General features: G+C 39.8%; 1 protein-coding gene across 2 annotated transcripts in view; it reads right to left on the minus strand.

Moving 5' to 3' along the window:
* The window catches only part of SCAPER (S-phase cyclin A associated protein in the ER), a 136,389-nt gene that overhangs the window by 49,724 nt on the left and 67,850 nt on the right, over positions 1-18,815 (minus strand). For both annotated transcript variants that reach the window (XM_039557826.1, XM_039557828.1), the window contains exons 23-24: positions 17,197-17,323; positions 423-538 (exon numbers count right to left, since the gene is read on the minus strand). In XM_039557826.1, the coding sequence (XP_039413760.1) occupies positions 423-538; positions 17,197-17,323 (243 nt within the window). The remainder of the gene's footprint in view (positions 1-422; positions 539-17,196; positions 17,324-18,815) is intronic.

An 18,815-nucleotide genomic window follows, 5' to 3' on the forward strand; every position in this document is an offset into this window, starting at 1 on the left:
AGAATTTTGATTTACCTGTTTGTAGGAGCCCTTTCAGCTAGCAGTATCTTACAACTATTTCATTTTAAAAGCAGACGGATTCCAGCGAATTACAACACTTTAAAAAATTCCCCTGCTTCCCATTAGAGATCTTTGCAGACTAACTTCAAAAGATACATATCTCCTCCTCTGTTAAATGTTTTGTCTTTTTTTATACAATTAGCTGCTACTCAAATATATCATAGCTCAAAATAAAAATCACCAAGTTAAGAAACCAGAGGGTGAGTGGAAATGTCTTTCACCTTCCATGGCATAGAGAACAGCACGATTTTTTGCTCTGAAGTTCAACACGGGACTAGGAGAAGAAGAAGCAGTGAAGCAGCAGATATGAAATGAATATTCTAGTGACTCTAAGTGGAAGGTGAAGGACCCATCATACTTACTTAAAGGGAACCCGTGCAGCTGCATTCAGGTTGGTGGGAGAAGTCACTGTTTGAAGAACATTTTCAAGGGCAGTCAATCCTCCTGCAGCCCGGAACGCAATTTTATCTGCTGTGTTCTAAAGAAACACAAACACAGAAGAAAACCAACAGAAATTTAAAAACTGTCTACATAAAGTGTACATCTGACAGCTGTGGATTCTGTCAATGTAGAAAATCCTTAAGGCACTTACTGATCATGTTGAACATCTTTGAAAAAGACCATTTCACTGCCCATGCACAAGGATGAGTTGAAACTCTCAGGTGTTATTTTTTTCAATTATCATATATACATATCAAGTACTACACAGGCAATACACTTGAATACCATATTTTCTGTAATGACATACAGTTATAGGGATTTTAATAAAGTTCACCTTTATCTGTTGCTATTATCTTTGTAGCTATACTGCTTTTACTGTATGATTTTAAAAATATAGACAATTTCTAGATGGGTACTTTGTCATTTTTACAAACTTTTCCAACAGGAGAAAACCTCCAGGCTTGGTTTGTAAATATGCATAAAATAGCTCAGGCAGATCCCTTTTCCTAGGTGTCCACTTGGAACTTGCATATACAATTTTACACTTAAATACCATCCTATCATTATTATCACAGTTTGCAAATGACTGGGGTTTGCTGCAGCAGATCCACTATTTTAGAACTTGCACTCTTTTCCTTTCCTGCAAAATTGGTTTAATCTCCTCTGTTTACAGTAAAGCAAGTAAAATCTTCTTCTTCTCTACTTCTAAGCTACTAATTTTGTATAGTTTTTATTGGCAGTTTGTATTTGATCATCTTGATTTTGTCAATGATGATGATGATAATAATATTGTGGTTAATAAGAAAGAATTTCTTCTTTTTTCCCCCCAGTGTTGCAAGCACTTCACACATGGGGAAAAAATGGGACATCCTCTATAAACACGATTATTGTTAGTCTGTAAAGAATGTATTCTATTGTAACACACTCCGTAACAGAAAAATCTCCTAGTGACTCTGACAATAAAATCCTTATTTGAACAACTACAAGAATAATTAAACAGCTGTAATATGATTTAGAGGGACAACATTTTTCCCTGTGAGATGAGACATTACACACAGAAGTACATATCTTACTTTTTATTTAAATCATGCAACTTTCTCTCCATTAAGTTTCATTCGAGCAAACAGCTATATTGTATTTGATTTACAAGCTACAGAAAAACTGCTCACAGAAGTCAGATGTTCAAAAAGGAAGCATTTTCCACAATTAATACGAACTACATTTAGATTTTTAGACAACCAAAAGGTTTACCTTCCAAGGAATAACTAGCCTCAAATGAGTGGAAATCTGTGTGCCAACTTACCAAGCAGTTAAGAAAATCAACCAGTGATTTCCTACAGGCTAGCTGAGAAGTATAATTTCTAGCAGTTAATTTTAGCCCAGTGAGGCCAGTAAGTGTGCCTTAACTGCAGTTATTTTTGTGTTTTACTCATATATTCTTCCTCTGCTTCCTCTTCCTCCCATCTAAAAAAAATCTCAAAACCCTGCCTCCTTAAGCTCCCTTGGCTCCCAATAACACTTTCTACCAACTCCTGGTAGAGCCATAAAGAAAAGACCCAAACAGCAAAGAAACAGTCCCGCCATAAATCATCATTATTGACTTTATTTGAGCACCTTGGCTCACAGCCACAGTTCTCAAACCTCCTCCTCCCCTGCTCCCCCCCCGTGCTGCAGCACCCCCAGACAGAGCCCAGGGCCTTTCTAACCTTTCCCTGCTCGCTTCAGCTTAAAACTTCCCAGGTGAAAAGAGAGATTTTGTTAGTTCCAGTGTGCCTTTGCCTTGGGAATGGGCACACCCTGAGCAGTGCAGAGCAGGAGGCACACGAGGAGCTTGGGAGTGTGGCTGTGCAGCACAGCAATGAGGGCGGCCTTTCTGTGATGCTGCTGATTTGTTACTGCTCCTCCAGTTCCAAATGTACCCAGCTCTTGCCACTTCTCACTTTCCCTGTTTCTCAAGGGAGATTATGCCACAACCTATTAGCTCTTGTGGCAAGAAGTCTTTCCTGTCATTTAGACCAAATATGCCCTTTCTCTATTTCATCCCATTACTCTGAGTTACATCCGATTTATTGCATTCATTTTGTTTCTCCCCTCAGCAATCACTCCGTTCTTGAACTCGTACACTGCTTCCTTTTCCTGCTTGGCTTGTTTCTCAACTCTCTGTTCTCTTTAATGCTAAACTCCACCTTTTCTTTTCTATTTTTTCATGTGAACTTTTCTTATCTGTGATTTTTTTTTCCCAGAACTCCTCTTTTCTCCATAAATACCTGGTAATGAAGTGTCCTGAAAGGAACTTCCCCCTATCCCAAATCAGTCACTAGAGCCAAACTGAAAGAAGCAACGTCTCCCTATTCTGAGGGGAGGTTGTCCCGTATCTATTTTAAAAATCATATAAACATTTTGAAGCTGTTTAATTTCCGATGTGCTCTCCTTCCATTTCAATCTGGAGCATCACTTCTTTTATAGACAGACATTTTTCAGAGTGCCTGGTTCACTTTTGTCTAATACTTTACTAAAATACAGGTATACTTCTCAAAATACACATGTGCATTTTTAAAAATTCTGTTACTACTACGGTTTTTTATCAAGCAGAAGGGAGCCCAGAATTTCTTCTGATTTTATATGATTTAGCTATATGTCCTACTACTCCTCTTTCCAGATTACTCATAAAAATTCATTAGCATTTTGATGCTTATCCGTGAAAAGAAATCCCTAACTATATGCATGGGAGAGCATGTAAAATGAAGATACAACCAACAGCAAAGATGGGGAAGACACATGAGCACAGCATTTGCTACCTGTGCTCACAGAGGTCTGTAAAACTGCCATGTAGGGATACATGACTTTTAGCACAACATTTAATATATTTATCTCCAGTGATTCTTTTAAGATGGAGAACTTCAAGGGCTTCTAACCCATTTCTTGGAAGGCAATGTTGATGCCAAAGTAGCTGCTGGTATCTGGCATGTGTGAACAACCTCGGTCCCCACCTAAGTGCCCAGCTGTCAGGAATCCCAGGATCAGGGCACAGCTCCTGGGGCTTGGCCTTGGGCCAGTGCAGCCCATGGGAGCTGAAAGGAAAACATGCCCTGTCCCCAAAGGAGCAGAAGAGTCACTTGAATACTGCACTGCTGACATTTTCAGGGTGAACACTGTGAGACTGGAGGACACACTGGAAGAAGAAATTATCCCTCAGCTGCCCATGACAAGACCTTGTAATGGTGAGCTGCTATAAAGAACATACAGCATTAAATCTCCCATGTTGGAACATCCTGTCATCAGCTTTACATTAGCTGATACATATTATAATAGAAATTCAAAAGAAGTGGACTGAGGAATCTCAGTTACTCAGAGCCCTTGCTCACATAATATTCTTATTTAAATTGATCCCCATTTGAACCTGTGTTAGAATGAAAGACCTTTTCAGGTAACTGCAACTTTTACTCTGGTGGCACCCAAAGCTCTGAGTAGATCAGGCATCATATGATTATGAAAAATGATAGATCCGACAGGGAATAAATACTAAATCCCTATTTGAAAAGAGCATAAACCAGCATTGCATGTTTTTGCTGCTTGAAAGAAGCCTCCAGACTTCTAACTTAGTATCCCAAATGAATTAGCTCTCCTGTTTATGAAACCTGCTTCATAATTTCACTGTAGGAACAGTTCTTTGAGTGGCTGCACATTTAGACTGGGAGGGTTATTCTGCAATCGATATCATGGGATTCATGTTCCTTGAACAACAGAAAATATATAAACAGGTTTTTATACATTGTTTCAGAAATTCACAACTATTCAAATAACATTTTTAAACAATTTGATTTTTAAATACAAAAGGATTTCTATGCTCTGAAGTTACCTGGTGACACAGGAGAGCAGGGACAAATGAACAAGTAGACAAAAATTATTATTACTGTCATCTATGCATTTTTTAACAGAGATGAGGAGGCACAAAAACCTTGGGGATGCCACCTAGATGTGTCTTAAACATTAGAAAAACAAAAACAGAGATGCGGTCCCTTGGAGCAGCAGACACAGCACTGAAAACCAATCCATGACAAGAGTCTGTTTTCCTTATCCCTCCCAAGCCCATCGTTGTGAACTGCAGTGGTCTTGTTTGTACAGGAGGAAAGCCAACCCAGCTTATGTGACAGTAAGCAGGGATTTAATCTCTGGACCATTATAAGCTGGTCATTTGAAGCACACAGCCACTAACTTAGGCAGAACACTGCATGAATCAAGTAACTTAGTGGAAAGTGTGTGTACACCAATGCATGTGTGGCACAGTAAACAGAAACAGTGATAAATTAGACAAACCATGTAACCATTTTATGGATTAATAATGAATTAAACGTACTGAGAAACTTAAAATTAATCCTGTAAAAAAACCCCAGTAAGACAGCTCCCTGCACAGTGGGCAACCATGGCTAACTTATTTACCTACCTGTTACAACACCTTAATGGATCTGAATTTCCCTTCTCTCCTATGGCTCGAATGACAACTGACTAATAGGATTACAGGCTCTGTTCCAGTAATACAGCTCAGCTACATGCCAGCAAAAAATGACAGCCTAAACCTGAATTACATGGCCTGGGAATCCATCCAATTATTAACTAAAGTAACTGTTATTACCTAACCTAATCAAAGGAGAAGCAGCTGTTAATCTTTGGTGGCCTGCAGTGTAGTAGTGGTCAGACTAGATGGACTGTCTTTGTACTTGACTCCTCTACAGACAATAATTATGTCCTTTGTGATCAAAAAGGAAGGGCTTCCTAACCTTTCAGACAGAGGCAGCAGATGGGGAACAACTGCTCGTGTGTTCATTAACAAGATAGGGTAGATTTTATCAGGGTTTGGCATCTGTGGCACCCTCCAAAGCACCACTTACCCGAGGACACAAGTATATTTGGCAAATTTGAAAATGAGCAGACTAAATAGAAAGTTCAATATAATGTTTTCATCTCATTATCTGACATTTGGTACAGAAAAATACACACAGCTCAAGAAGAGTGATTTACATGTATGCCTCATCCTACCCAAGGTGGCCAACAAAGAAACACATGAAAAGGCCAACTGGCCTGTGCTGGTACTTGGCTGGCTTTTGTTACACTCATTAAAGCAGTCGCATAATTTGAACTGTGTGCTTCAGAAATAAAACCAAACCGGGGCAAGATCACTGCTGAATTTATACAAGTCAGTGGGCAATACAGAAAGACAGAATGAAATAAAGCCAGCACCACTCTGCAACAGCTTTTGGATTGTGTGTTCAATATTCCAGGACAGAAGTGGGACCAAAACCTCTGTCCTGCACTGCTGCTCCCCTCTCTCTACACAGGGCACTGGCAAACTGCAACACTTGTAGAAAAGAAGAGGTCAGAGAAATCTGCCTCACCAGGAGGCACGACAGAAGCGTAACTTAGTTTATGCTGAGGAAAGTAAAAATATGATGGGATGACAGTGTGGAAGGACCTGAATGGGAAGAAGATTTCTGATAATGCACAGGAACAGCTAATATTTGGAAGCTGAAACTGAATGAATTCAGGTAAGAATAAAATGGGGTTTTTTTAATGCCAAGAGTAATTAATGATGAGCATAATATACTTAGCATATATAGTTGACTCTCGATAATTTAAAGTTTTTAAATCAAACCTGATTATCTCCTAGAAAACTATGATCCTAGTTAAATCATAATTTATTAATTTGGTGCAAGAGTTATTGGGTGAAATCCAGTGTCCTGGACCAAAGTACTCACTTCCATACATTTCTCCTGTTAAAGTATTATTATTAATTAATAAGTAGAGCAGAATCAGAAATAATGCTGAGCTTTAACAGCTCAAATGAATTAATGCCAGCTTGGCTATCTCTGCTCTATGTGACTTTAGCACATTTTGACTATTTGAAATATTTTTGAACTAAGTGAAATACTCTGCTGTAGACCCTCCCTCAAAGACAAACCTGCAAAATAAATATTTTCATGTAGACTAAAAAGGAAATTTAGAACAATGATTTTTCCTTCATCAGCCTAAAGAATGTTTTCTGCTGGTCCTGCAGAATGTCCAAATCAGAAGCTGATCTGGAAAGCCCGTTTGAACAGACCTCAGGAACTAAAGTATTTCAGAAGAAATTATTTCTGAATGGAACCCAAATACTTTGAAACGTGCTGACTTCTATTTCTGAAAGAACACACTTGTGCAACTCTATTTTAAACTGTTCACTGATGGAAGAAATAATAACTAATTAGTAAAATATAGTTGAAATCCATCTTAAGAATTTTTTTCTTTCCTTTTATCTACTGTTTGAAGATTCTATCTAAAATGCCAGGGGCTAAGAAATGCAGTTCAAAGCTCCCTTAGAAAAACAAACCAGACAACTGAATACTGGGCTGGCTCCACCTTTTTTTAAAAAATCTTTCCTCTCCCTTTAAATAAATACACAAGTATATCTACATGCACATACAAACCCATGGACACATATGTCCATGTGTCATCCAGACTTTATACAGTGAAAATCACTGGAGAGTACAAAAAAGTAGCATTTTCTATTAAAATAGACAATTTTACTCCCTGCAACACTTCTCTTTAATGAAATTAGTGTTTTAGTAATCCCCCACTCTATCTGAAAATCTCAAACTGGTTTACAAACATGAGTGAATTCACCCACAATAAAATTTCAACCATTGAATATCAATGGAAAACTAGTTTAGGATTAAAACATGTGCCTGAACTGGCTCAGTGTCATTTGAATTGGAGGCAGGTAATAGTTCACATTAAGGAATATCTATCATGTATTTACATCCATTCCCCTCCTGCACTGCTTATGGGGTAAAGCCCCAGAAAGGAGGCCTTGAGAAATGCTCCATCCCACCTTGTCCTGGCACAGCAAAGTGAGAATTCTGACGGCTGAAAGGTGATTTTGAAACCTTAAAGATAAGGCAGCTCCTCTGTTTGTGTGTTTCCACAGGTAGGAGAGGATGGTTCCCTGGCACCTGCTGGCAGGAAAGGGGCCTGGGAAAGGTGTTTCACCCAGTGCATGAGCTCAGTACTTGCACACTCCCATGGAAAGGTGCCTCTGGCACCTGAGCCATCTGGGTAACACTGGCTTTTCACTCCACAGCTAAGGTATGCCAACTGCAACTCCACTGCCTGTATTTAGCACAGAGGAGGACAAATACCTAAGAACAAAAAGGGTGAAAAAGCAAGCAGTTGATACAGCATTCAAATGCAATATAAACATGAGGCTCACCTTATTTTTTAACTCCATCAAAAATAAAAGAAGAGGCATTTTCAACTATCCCCTCTGGAAGTCTACTATTGACAAGCAACCTAAAATTGGTTCAGGCCTAGGGACAATACCAATACTAAGAAATTGATTCTTAGGCTTGTCCTGAAAACACTAAACCCTGTGCACATAAACCTAATTTCTGTCTATGCCATCATATACGTAATTCATTTTTCTGCTTGCAAACACCTGCCCACATTGTAAGGTTAAACCAAATTCAATAGGACTCCTTACTGACTCACTGTGTGATCTAATTGAACAGGACGAGCCTTATTTACACAATCTCCTTCCGAGTTCCACAGTGGCTTTTCAGTTCACCAGTAAAGTCACAGTGAGGCACGCTATTGCACTTCTGTTGACAAGGACAGAACCCTCACAATTCTAATTGTGAAGCCTCAAGAGTCAGTGAAAGCCATAAAGGAAAGACAGGTAAAGATATCCCAGTGAATTCCATGCTCTCTGTTCAGCTGCTTTCACCCATGCCAAGTAGCATAACAGGAAACAGACAATACTGCTTGGGAAAGCAAGAATTATCCTCATAGATATTCTGAGACAGCACTGAGCATTGCAGCACTTGCGCTTATTAAAAATAAAGGTTTGGTCTATTTATAAATAACAGGGCATCTAGTAAGTGCATCAATTAAAGGAGGAAAGCAACAACAGAGGCTTAGTAAGAGGAACAACTGCTCCTGGATCTCCACAGATGGCTCCATTAGCTGAGGCCAATTTGACCTTTTCTGATTAATCCCACAAATAAAAATTCCCAAACAGGTAAATAAAAAGCACAATTACTTGATCTTGTCCTGTCCCCTCTCAATATTTATTGGACAAAGAATTGCCCGGTGAGTAGGAAAATTGGGTCTCTCTGAACACTGGATCTGACCGGTCACTGCTGAGAGCTGTCAGCCACTAGAAAGCAGCTGATTTCTGCTGAACCTAAACTATGGAAACCAGTGCAATCAAGCCAAACTGAAGATATTAAAATTATGTGGGAGAGGACATAAGGAGAGGGAGCAGTGGCTGTTTAAAGACCTGTCATGAAGTCAAGGGCACTTGAATTCTAAATACAGCTTTCACCCTGATTGCCTTGGGTGCTCTCTTGTAACCTCTTGGACCATTTTCCCATCAGCTCATCTACACGACAGCCACAAAAGACTGTGGGGCACAGGAACAGTGTGGATTTGTGAGGTACTGAAAACATCAGAACGGACCATGAAGGCCTCTGGGTGATACGTTCTTGAGTCAGAACTGATGGTCTCAAATCACTGTTGAATTTTAAAAATACTTCAAAGAAAATATGTGTGTGTATATATATATACCATCAGACCAAAATAAACAAAAATTTCTTTAGAAACCATAATAATCATTACTTTATTGTGATTTCTAAACTGGGATCTGCTATTGGCAGAAATGTGTCTGGGTAGAGAGTTCTCATCACTGAGAAATCAGTGCCTGGGCTTTAATGACACTAAAACATACCTCCTGTCTTGTAGTGAAGGAACTTTGCTGGAACCCTGGAATGTATAAATATCCATTATATGCATTCTGATATGATGTATTAGTTCTAAACTGACGTAGAAGACTGATCTGACAGCAAAAAGCCACAATTAGTACAACACTGGAAGCTGACAGCATTTAATTACATCCCGCAGCAGTTTTCAACTACATGTAGTTTCTGTGCACATAAATTAACCTCCCAATAATCTTGGAAAAGAACACTGCAGAGCTTATCTGTGAACTGAACTTGCCTTTTAATACCATTTCCAGCAAACAAGTTAAAAAATATTCTGTGACTGACCTCTAGTAACAAGTTCCTATTTATATGTTCATCTTGGGGAAAAGGTTAATCCACAGATTACAGAAAGTCTGGGCAAACGAATTATTGGTGAGCTAAAGCTGCCTTGCCCAACCTGCAGCACACAACACAAACCTGACCTGTTGACTTCTTCCAGGCAGTGATAGGGAAAGGCTGTTTGGCTGAGCAATGCTGTCCAAAGAGCTCCTCCTGTGTTTGCCCACAGCCTCTGTGCTGGGACTATCAAATCTGCTGCTGCAGTTGCTAGAGAAGGGGATGTTTCTAGTACCAACAGCAGCTTGGACCACCTGCAGATAAACTGGTAGTTACAGGACAATACTGATAGTCCAGGCTTTGAACACTGCTGAACCTTCTTCAAGCTGTGTTTTAGTGGCACCGTGCATCACTGGCACTCAGTGCTGACCACCTATACACTAAAACTCTCTAATTCTCACTGTTATAGGCTTTAAGGAAGTGAATTAATTTTGAGGAGGGTTACTTACATCTCATCTTTTCCACCAATTATATCTGCTTTACCCTTTCTAGAGCTCATGCTCTGATTCAGGTTCTGTACTTGACATTTGCAACAAAGGAAGCATAAATACAGAACTCCTTTTGTTACTTTCTGTGTTGGCAAAATTATTACATTTTCAGCGGCAATATACAAAGTTCCAAGGGTCTGAATTCTAGTTTTAGCTGGTAAAACTTATTTTTTAGTTAAAGAAAAAAACTTACTAGTTTTTTACTTTTTAAAAAAAATTATTTTTAAGTTTTAAAACTTATTTTTATGTCTTGTAATTCAATACCCATCCTAAAGTTTGGATTTTGAACTTTAAATTGTTTTTAAACTGTTATAATTCAGCTGTACATTTGATTAATGACTTCCCCTCATGTGGCATCACTGTAGGTTTGGAACTGGCTACTGCAGGAGTATCCCGAGTTGAAAAATTAATGGATGGATTAAAATATGAATCCACTATTTGCGTAGAAATACATCACATGTTTAGCTAAAATGAACCTTAAAGTTTTAACTTCTCATTATAACAAGTAAGAGTAGCAATTACTTTCACAGAGAACAAAACCCATAAGGATGAAAGCACAGTTAAGGTGGTATGTGAGTGTTTATTTTGTTTTTTAAAACTTTGGCTGGGAAATGCCCACTGCCTGATATAAAAGACGGCTTTTTGGTGTAAACCAGTGCACTGTGCATGAAAATGCTCACCTGGCCAAGAGCCAGAAGACACACATCATGTAAGAGAACAGCAGAGGTTGCACCATGACGGTAGCAAGAGCTCCGCAGGGTCCCACTGAGGTGTCACAAGGGGGAGGTGGAAAGGGAGCAGGCTCGGGAGCCTTTCCAGTTGGTTTCATCCCCAGCTATGGATGTGCCTTGCCAGCTGTGGCAGAGCTCAGCCCTGTTGCTGGTGCCCTGCTAGTGCTGCACTGCAGCCCAGCTGCAGAGCTGTTCCAGTGCTGCAGATGGACACCCCGACGTGCTCAGAAACCCCTGCCAAGTGGTGATAGCACCAACAACCCTGGCTCATCAATATACCCCTTGAACTGTGGGCATGTGGCTACTTCCTTTTTAAATTAATACTGTGCATATGTGTACTTCTACTTTTTCTGCAGAATTCTCTGTGTGATTGCACATGTAAGTCTTGTCAGGATACACAGTGATTATCCAGGTAAGTCCCTATGCACCCACACCAGGAGACAGGCTGCTGTAAGTAGCTTAGTAGGAGAAAGACTTGTGTAATTTCCAAGCACATTGGTGTCTGAACCTGTTGTCAGAAAGAAATTCTACTTCTAAATAGATTTATTACTTGTAAGAACTCAAAGGACAGTGGTTGTTTCTGCCAGTGGTGTCCTCTAGTGGAGACCCGGTAAGATCACAAAACACAGACAATGTGGGTAAAGCCACTGCTTCATGATTCAGGTAAATTCACTACAACAGTAATTTTCACTCTTTTTCATACATAATGCCCTAGGATGCTTTTTTTGACTTACATAAGATAGTGACAGATAAGCTGGCAGTTCTCCTTTTGATGGCCACACCACTCTGCTACACTAAGAACACACAGTTACTTGGGTGCAAATATCTGCAGCACCAAAATTACATGTGCAAGAGTCTGGGAATCAAAATTCTCACTGTATTCCTAAATATACTTTAAGCAACAATACTGAGTCTTTATAACAGAGTATTTGCTTCTAAAGTCTATTTTGTCTGTATATATATATATATCATATATATATTTATATACACATACACAGGGCAACTTTCAATCTCTGTAGAGATATTTGAAGAAAGGTACAATGAACAGTACAAAAGCTTACACATGTTCCATTTACACTGCTTTTGTTCCATATATTAGTTCTTCAAAAGTTTTTAATTTTATTGTTTCTGTTTCTGATGATGAAGAGTTTGTATTATTGGGGGGGGTTGTCCCTCTTCACCCTGGCTATGGTCACCATCCCCAATGGGCCTGACAGTTTAGAGAATAAAACATAAATACAGGGCCTGAGTGTGTTGTTAGAGCCAGCCATTTCTGACAGTCTTTACAATGGGATAAACACTGTCTGTCTACAGTCCCCATGTATTTGAAAGCTACGACAAACATTTTACTGAAATGTAAATAACTGACATCACACTGCTCAAACAGGAGGCTGAAAAATCTCTCTAAAAATCCCAAACCCAAAAACATTGCCTGACACAAAACAAACCATTAATGGTCACTGAGAGAGCATGTTTTAGAGATCATGAGCGTTGAGACCCTTTTCTTTAGAAAACGGATTAAACCACTGCAGTCAATTACTAGCTCATATTCACACATTTTTCAGTTACAAAATGATACCTTCTCTACGGAAGTGTATTTTCCCCCTGAAATCTGTTTCCAGTAAGGGTATTATTCTGAATTAGTAATGTAAATAACCACACTGAAACTTAGCCTATTGAAAGGCAGCTACTTCTAGATTTGCATGAAGAGAGCTGGTAAGTAACTATAAGCACTGTGGCCCAATTTATTAAAAGCCTTCTCTTTTATTTTCTGGTTCCATTTTAATTCCACACTTCAACAATTTATTTTGCACTCACTATTATTTACTGAGATTTTTAGAGCACCTAGAGAGCATGAAGGAGATCAGGGACACAGCTATCCTCAAACCCATACAAAATCATACTAAGTTTTATGAACAGAAGCAGTGAAATCTTGTTAGGACTTTGTGCCTTGTGAGGATATGGGAGCTTCAGGTGTACTGTTTGAACTGGGCCATGGATCAAACCTGTATCCTGCTCCTGCTGCTGCAGCCCTCTCTCCAGGAGCAGAGCTGTAAGACATTCAGTCAAACCACTTAGTTAAAGAAACCTTATCACTTGTGTTGTGGCAGAGATCTTTTTCAAACTAGTGATCAGTAAGAAGCATCATATAAAAGTAATTCCAGTTAAGCAGATTAATTGTCACCCTAAAATTCCAAAAATCATGAAGTTCCCTCAGAATCCTACTGAATCTCTGTGCCATATTCCAAGCCAGATGGACAAGAGACACATTAAGGGCTTGTCTGGACGTCACATGTAAGTGTTGTACAAATTTAACTGGAGTGATTTAACTGCAGTGTTTTAGCTGCAGCTGAGCCAGGTGAAAAGGCCACTGCCCTCAGCTGCTGCCACCATCCTTACGAGGGCAGCATCCTGCACCTTCCTCAGAATAAGCGTCTGCCAACCCTGCCCAGCACAGACCTATCCAAAACCACACAGAACACTTCTAACATTTAAAAGTAGGAATACTAAAACCTGAAGGCAAACCCAACCCCCTATAAAAAAATTTTAGGAAGAACTTTAGGGAAGGGATGTTCTGTCAGCAAGTGTAAGGGTGACCATCCAAGAGGCAGCAACCTCTGACCCAGGTTAGGGTCACAACCTCAGAAATGTATGTACTTCAGTCAGCTTAGGGTCTAATGTCTACGCAGCAGACATTTTTTAATCAGTAGATTTTTTTAATCAGCAAGTTTTTAATCAGTAAATCTCACCTCTTTACATAATAGGGAAATAGATGATATAAGCATAAGCAAGTTAAAACTGTAGCTGCAGTCACACTAATGGGACATACAGATCTCAATATCCTAGTTCCTAAGAGTTTCCTATTACAGGACATTTCTGTGTGAGTGCTCAAGGCAGACTTGAGCAGTTAATTTGGGATTCCTTGCACATCTGAAACACAGAGCTGCCCTTGGTGACGGATGTGCAAAATTAGTCCATCAAGGAATGAACATGCATAAAATCAAGAAAATCGTGGCAGGAAAAGTGCTCTAGTGCTGCCACTTCAAACATCAGCTCTGCCTTCTGTAAGAGGTTACACGAGTTTTTCTTTTAGCATCAAAGGCCCATTCATAGGAGATCTTAAACTGAGGGTTATCAGATCTTATTAAGAGCTTGAAGAGTCCCATATGACATCTGCCAACCTCAGGCCAGGGCTTTCTGGTAACACTTGCATGCATCCTGCTGTTGTGGCTCTGTGTGTGTGTTTTCTTAATGTACTTTTAAACAAAGCAGAGGTGAAAGTGAATACAGCTTCCTTCCAGGATTTCTGCCAGAAAGGATGAGATGCACAAACCCAAGGACTGCCTTCCAGTAATCAAGAGCACACCCAAAGCAGCAGCAGTACCTGTTGGACACACCTGGGGGACAGCACACCATGCGTACACAACATCGGGATTTGTGCTCCTTGCCTGCTACCAACACATGACCTGAGGAGCACAAGCCCGTTTAAAACTGCAACCACATGGTGGTTTATGACTTTAGAGTACCTCTTATGCATATTTAGTTTAAAGACACGTGAACCACATGTTTCATGCAGCTCATGGCCACACTCCAAGTCAGATCCTCAAAACCGGTGCTTCAAGTTGCTTGTTCTTCGCAAATCCTTCTCCAGCATCGGACACAAAGCTCCTACTTTATGTAGAGCTTCACCCAAGCCACTATGGGCATATCGAGAAGTGTCTGGAGTTCTAACAACCACCTGAAGCAAGGCAAAGCAAAGCAACATCTCTTTCATTTGTTAGCACCCAAAATATGCGTTGGATTCAAAGTGAAAGCTGTAGACTTTGCATGGGGAACAAGCAGCAGTGAATGAGGAGCAGGTAGGGTGCTGCAATAAACAGACAGGACTCCAAAATACACGGTGGTTAAGATGTATCTCTGCCTGAAAGAGATTTCTCAAATCTGAGTATCTAGAGGATATATAAACCTTTCAGTTTGCATTAAACAAGCACTTCCTTGCTGTATTGGTGGAATCACTCGGCCCCACGTGCAGAATGTTTTTGTGTCCAGCAGAGCAGGAAGGCTGAAACAAGAGCAAGTGTGACCACAATAATCATGCAGGCATGCAACACCCTAGAATGTTCTCACACTGTGAAAGAGGTTCAGAAGTGAGAAAAAGCCTTTTTCAGTACTGTGGAACACATCAGATGAAGGTTAAGTCCAAACAGAAATAGTTAGTGTGATTTGATTGTACCTGGAGGCAAATCCCATTGAGACAAAAGGCTGCAAATCTTTTGTGTGTGGCTTTTTTTCGATTCAAGTTTGCATAAATATTACACCCCACCCTTTCACGCTGTTTTAGCACAGTCATGGAATTTCTAATGAGCTGAAAAACCCTTCCTTCTGTTGAGAAATTTAATGGTATATATTTTTCTTATTTACTGTTACCAACACCAGCTCAGCAATTTATTTCATGATTTGTAAAACCAATCTTTTTTTTCCCCTGGTGTGCCCGTATACATAAATTTTTCAGGCAGTGTAAACCATTAACAAAAGAAAAATCCAATGTTTCACAGTATGAATGGAAAGAGGCGTTTTGGATCAACTGTATTGTGTAATAGTTTTGCAGGACTTCTTTTGAGTAAGAAGAATTTCTAGTAAGTGGCAAGGATCTACTGTAGTGAACCCTGTCCTCCCTCAGGGCAATTCTTTATTCAAGCCAGGCCATTAGCAAGGGTAAATCAATGTTATCAGCTCACACACACTGACAGCTTGTGTGGTTCCCACTCCTCCATTCCTCCCCCCACATTAGGGTATATTTTCATGCTCTCTAGGGAAATTCAATTAACAGTGTCAGTCTCCTCCTCTCAGTCCATGACTGACACCACCAGGACTCTTTTCAGTGCCCATTGACATGTAAGATGTGTCTGCTGATTTCTCGACTCCCGAGTTAACAAGAGAATTCCCATCCCCTTCTACAAATGACTGTGTATGATCTGTGCTGTAAACACAGCAACAGCTCCTGAAATCAATCTTTCTTGACCTTATTGATCAGGACACTCAGATATAAAAATACTTCTCCCATGGTTGAGTAATGTTTTGGGGGTGAAACCCCAAATCAACAACAAAATAACACATGTCTATTCATACTATCAAATTTAGTTTTTAATTCCCCACTGCAGACTCAACAACCAGCAAAACCCTGTGAACAATTAATGAGTAACACTTAGCTGCAATTCACATCTCATTTTAAAAAATCTCAGCAAATAACTACTAGTAAAAGGCTGGCTACAACTCCACTTTCCAAAGAGTTTCCAAGAATTATTTAGATAACTTTCAAAACAGATTCATCTTTTCATAGTAGTCATGCAACAACATGATTTCTGTATTTTGAAATCAATAAAAAAATGAATTTTTCTATAATTAATGGAAACACTGAAAAATTTGAAAATGGCACAACTCTTTCAAACACACTCTTAAGCTTCATGAGCAGCTAGCTCCAAGGAACCAAGGGAACACACGTGAGCAGCCTGTGCATCCCAGGCAGCCTCCGGTATTTAAAAGCATATGCCATTAACAATTGTGTTCTTCACACCGACTAAGCTGTGAAAAGCACCAAGCAGAGCTCTCATTGTCACAAACATCAGCCCTGAACCACAATGATGCAACCCCCTCCTCAGATTTCATTGATTTGGTTTCTTCCAGAACTAATTTTCATTATGTCTTGATTACAGATAAGAAAGAGAACTATTTTCTAGTGGTTAAAGAGAGAACAGAACATAATGCTCCAGCTGAAAACTCAAATACTGTGGTCCTAATGGAGTAAAAACCACATTACAAGTCACAAAACATTGTTGCAGCAGATTGACCATGAGGAAATAGGAAAAAAGATGCAAACACAGTGCTATCAATAAAAAAAATCCAACATTTAACATAAAGCAAAACATGCTCTACAATCGTATCAGTTTGAAAAACTTAAAAACCTAGAAATATCCCATATACACGCATATCATACCTTCCTCCTCCAGCAAAGACCCACTGACTTTGTTGAACTCTGGGAAAACTCAACAGATTGGTGCTCCAGCAAACCTGGATCCAATTCCTTCCTCTGTTCTCTGCTAATTGGCTTGGCCCCTTATTGTAAAAGCTGTTTGTGGGTAAGCACTACAAACTAGATGACTGAAATGACCCAAGCTAAAAACAATCCTCATGAAAATACAGGGGGAAAAAGTGAAAAGTGTAATAGCAGACACTGCTTGTTACACAGAGGTCATTTATTCTTCAATATCTCATATTTAACATTCCCAAATCCAAACTGATGAGACTTGAGGGCAAAACAATTTATAAGTCAATCATAAGTTACCATACCTCTTTTTCCAGAATCCGAGAGATCTCTCCTAAAGTCCTGTCCAGACCAGGAACTTTGCTGTTCCCCAAGGAACAGCTATCCTGCATTTGGAGGTGCTTGAGAAGGTCTTTTGCTAATCGCTGTAACCTTCAATAGAAGACAGAAAACAAAGAGTAGTTAAAACAAAAACTCCCTTATTAACTCACATTTTTGTAATGAACCTCTGCTAACAATGAAGGAATCATGAAAATCTATGTCAAAATGTTATCATCTATTCTGAACAGGATGCTAAACATCCCAGGAGATACAGTCAGCTTGGAGTCTGTGACACTTCACTATCTACTTTTTAAAGGAAACAGCACAGATATAGTGTGAACAGTACAGTCAGAAAGGTGCTTCTTTATTAGCTACATTTGCTTCTGTTCTTTCCCTGTTTCTCTGCCACATCTTATCCTGCTAGTTTTTGCCATCCTCATTTTCAAATGGTTTCACCCTACTTGAGTAAGGGAAATGGAACAGCAGGACCACTTGGATGATTTCTTATAGGCATCATAAAAGAAATGGCTCTTCAGGGTTATTTGAATAAGAGAAAAGCAATGGCTTTGTAGCCTACCTCAGAAAGGACATTTTATTAACGAGGGTCAGAAATGAAGCCAAAATGCAGAGGTGGGAGCGATGTAGACACACACAGGTTAGGTTTCATTTCAGTTTTATACGTCTGCATCTAGGCTATTCACCTGTGCTCTCCTGCTTGGCAGTGAGGGGAAATACACAGTGCCAGGGCACAATTCTCTCACCCCAAGGTCTAAAATACAGCACTCAAAACACAGAGTTTATCCTTCTGTGCCTTGACTGGTGGAGACTTCTACCTCTGTGGGAGCAGCAAGGCAGAGGAGACAAGTGCTGGCAGAGTCCCTTAACTGGAGACTGAGAGAAGTCGGAGAAAGTGTCATTCCATACTTGCCATGGATTTGCTGTCACTGCCTCAGTGTCTCCTCCTCGCTGCTCTGGGTCACAAGGCTCAGGCCTTGGTGGACCTTTGGTATCATCTACTGAGCAATTTGCACTGAAGTGGGACAAAGCTGGTAACAGCAGAGGAGTGGGAGACACTGCTGTGACTGGAAGCCTACACAATAGAAGCCCACAGGAAGGAAAAGAGAGGGGAAGGGGAACAATGCTCATCATAAAACAGGAGATATCAGTGTAAAAGGGCCAGAAGGCATTCACAAAGTGACCACAGAGGATTGGAAAGGATTACAGAAGTCCCAGAAGTCAGACAGGAGATGGAATGGCTGAAGAATGTACCACAACAGTCACACCATCAAGAAAACTCCAAAACCAAAAATCCCCAATATCAGAATATTAATTTGGGGAAGAATAGAGAGTTTCTACTTAATCAAGAGAAAACAGGCACTCTGTGTCTTCTCCTTGAAAAAAATAGGAGCTTCATTAATAGCTTTCAAGACATGCTGAAGATACATATATATTTTTGAAATATAAATAAAAATGATTTGTAGAATTTTGAGTCTTAGACTTTTTATCATCTGGTCAGTTGAACCCACTAATATACAACCAGGATTTTTCTGTGACAAGAAAAATAAAAGGAGATTACATCCTGATGAGATTTTTTTGCACTGCT

Source organism: Corvus cornix, chromosome 10, assembly GCF_000738735.6.
Source record: "Corvus cornix cornix isolate S_Up_H32 chromosome 10, ASM73873v5, whole genome shotgun sequence".
Lineage (NCBI taxonomy): Eukaryota > Metazoa > Chordata > Aves > Passeriformes > Corvidae > Corvus > Corvus cornix.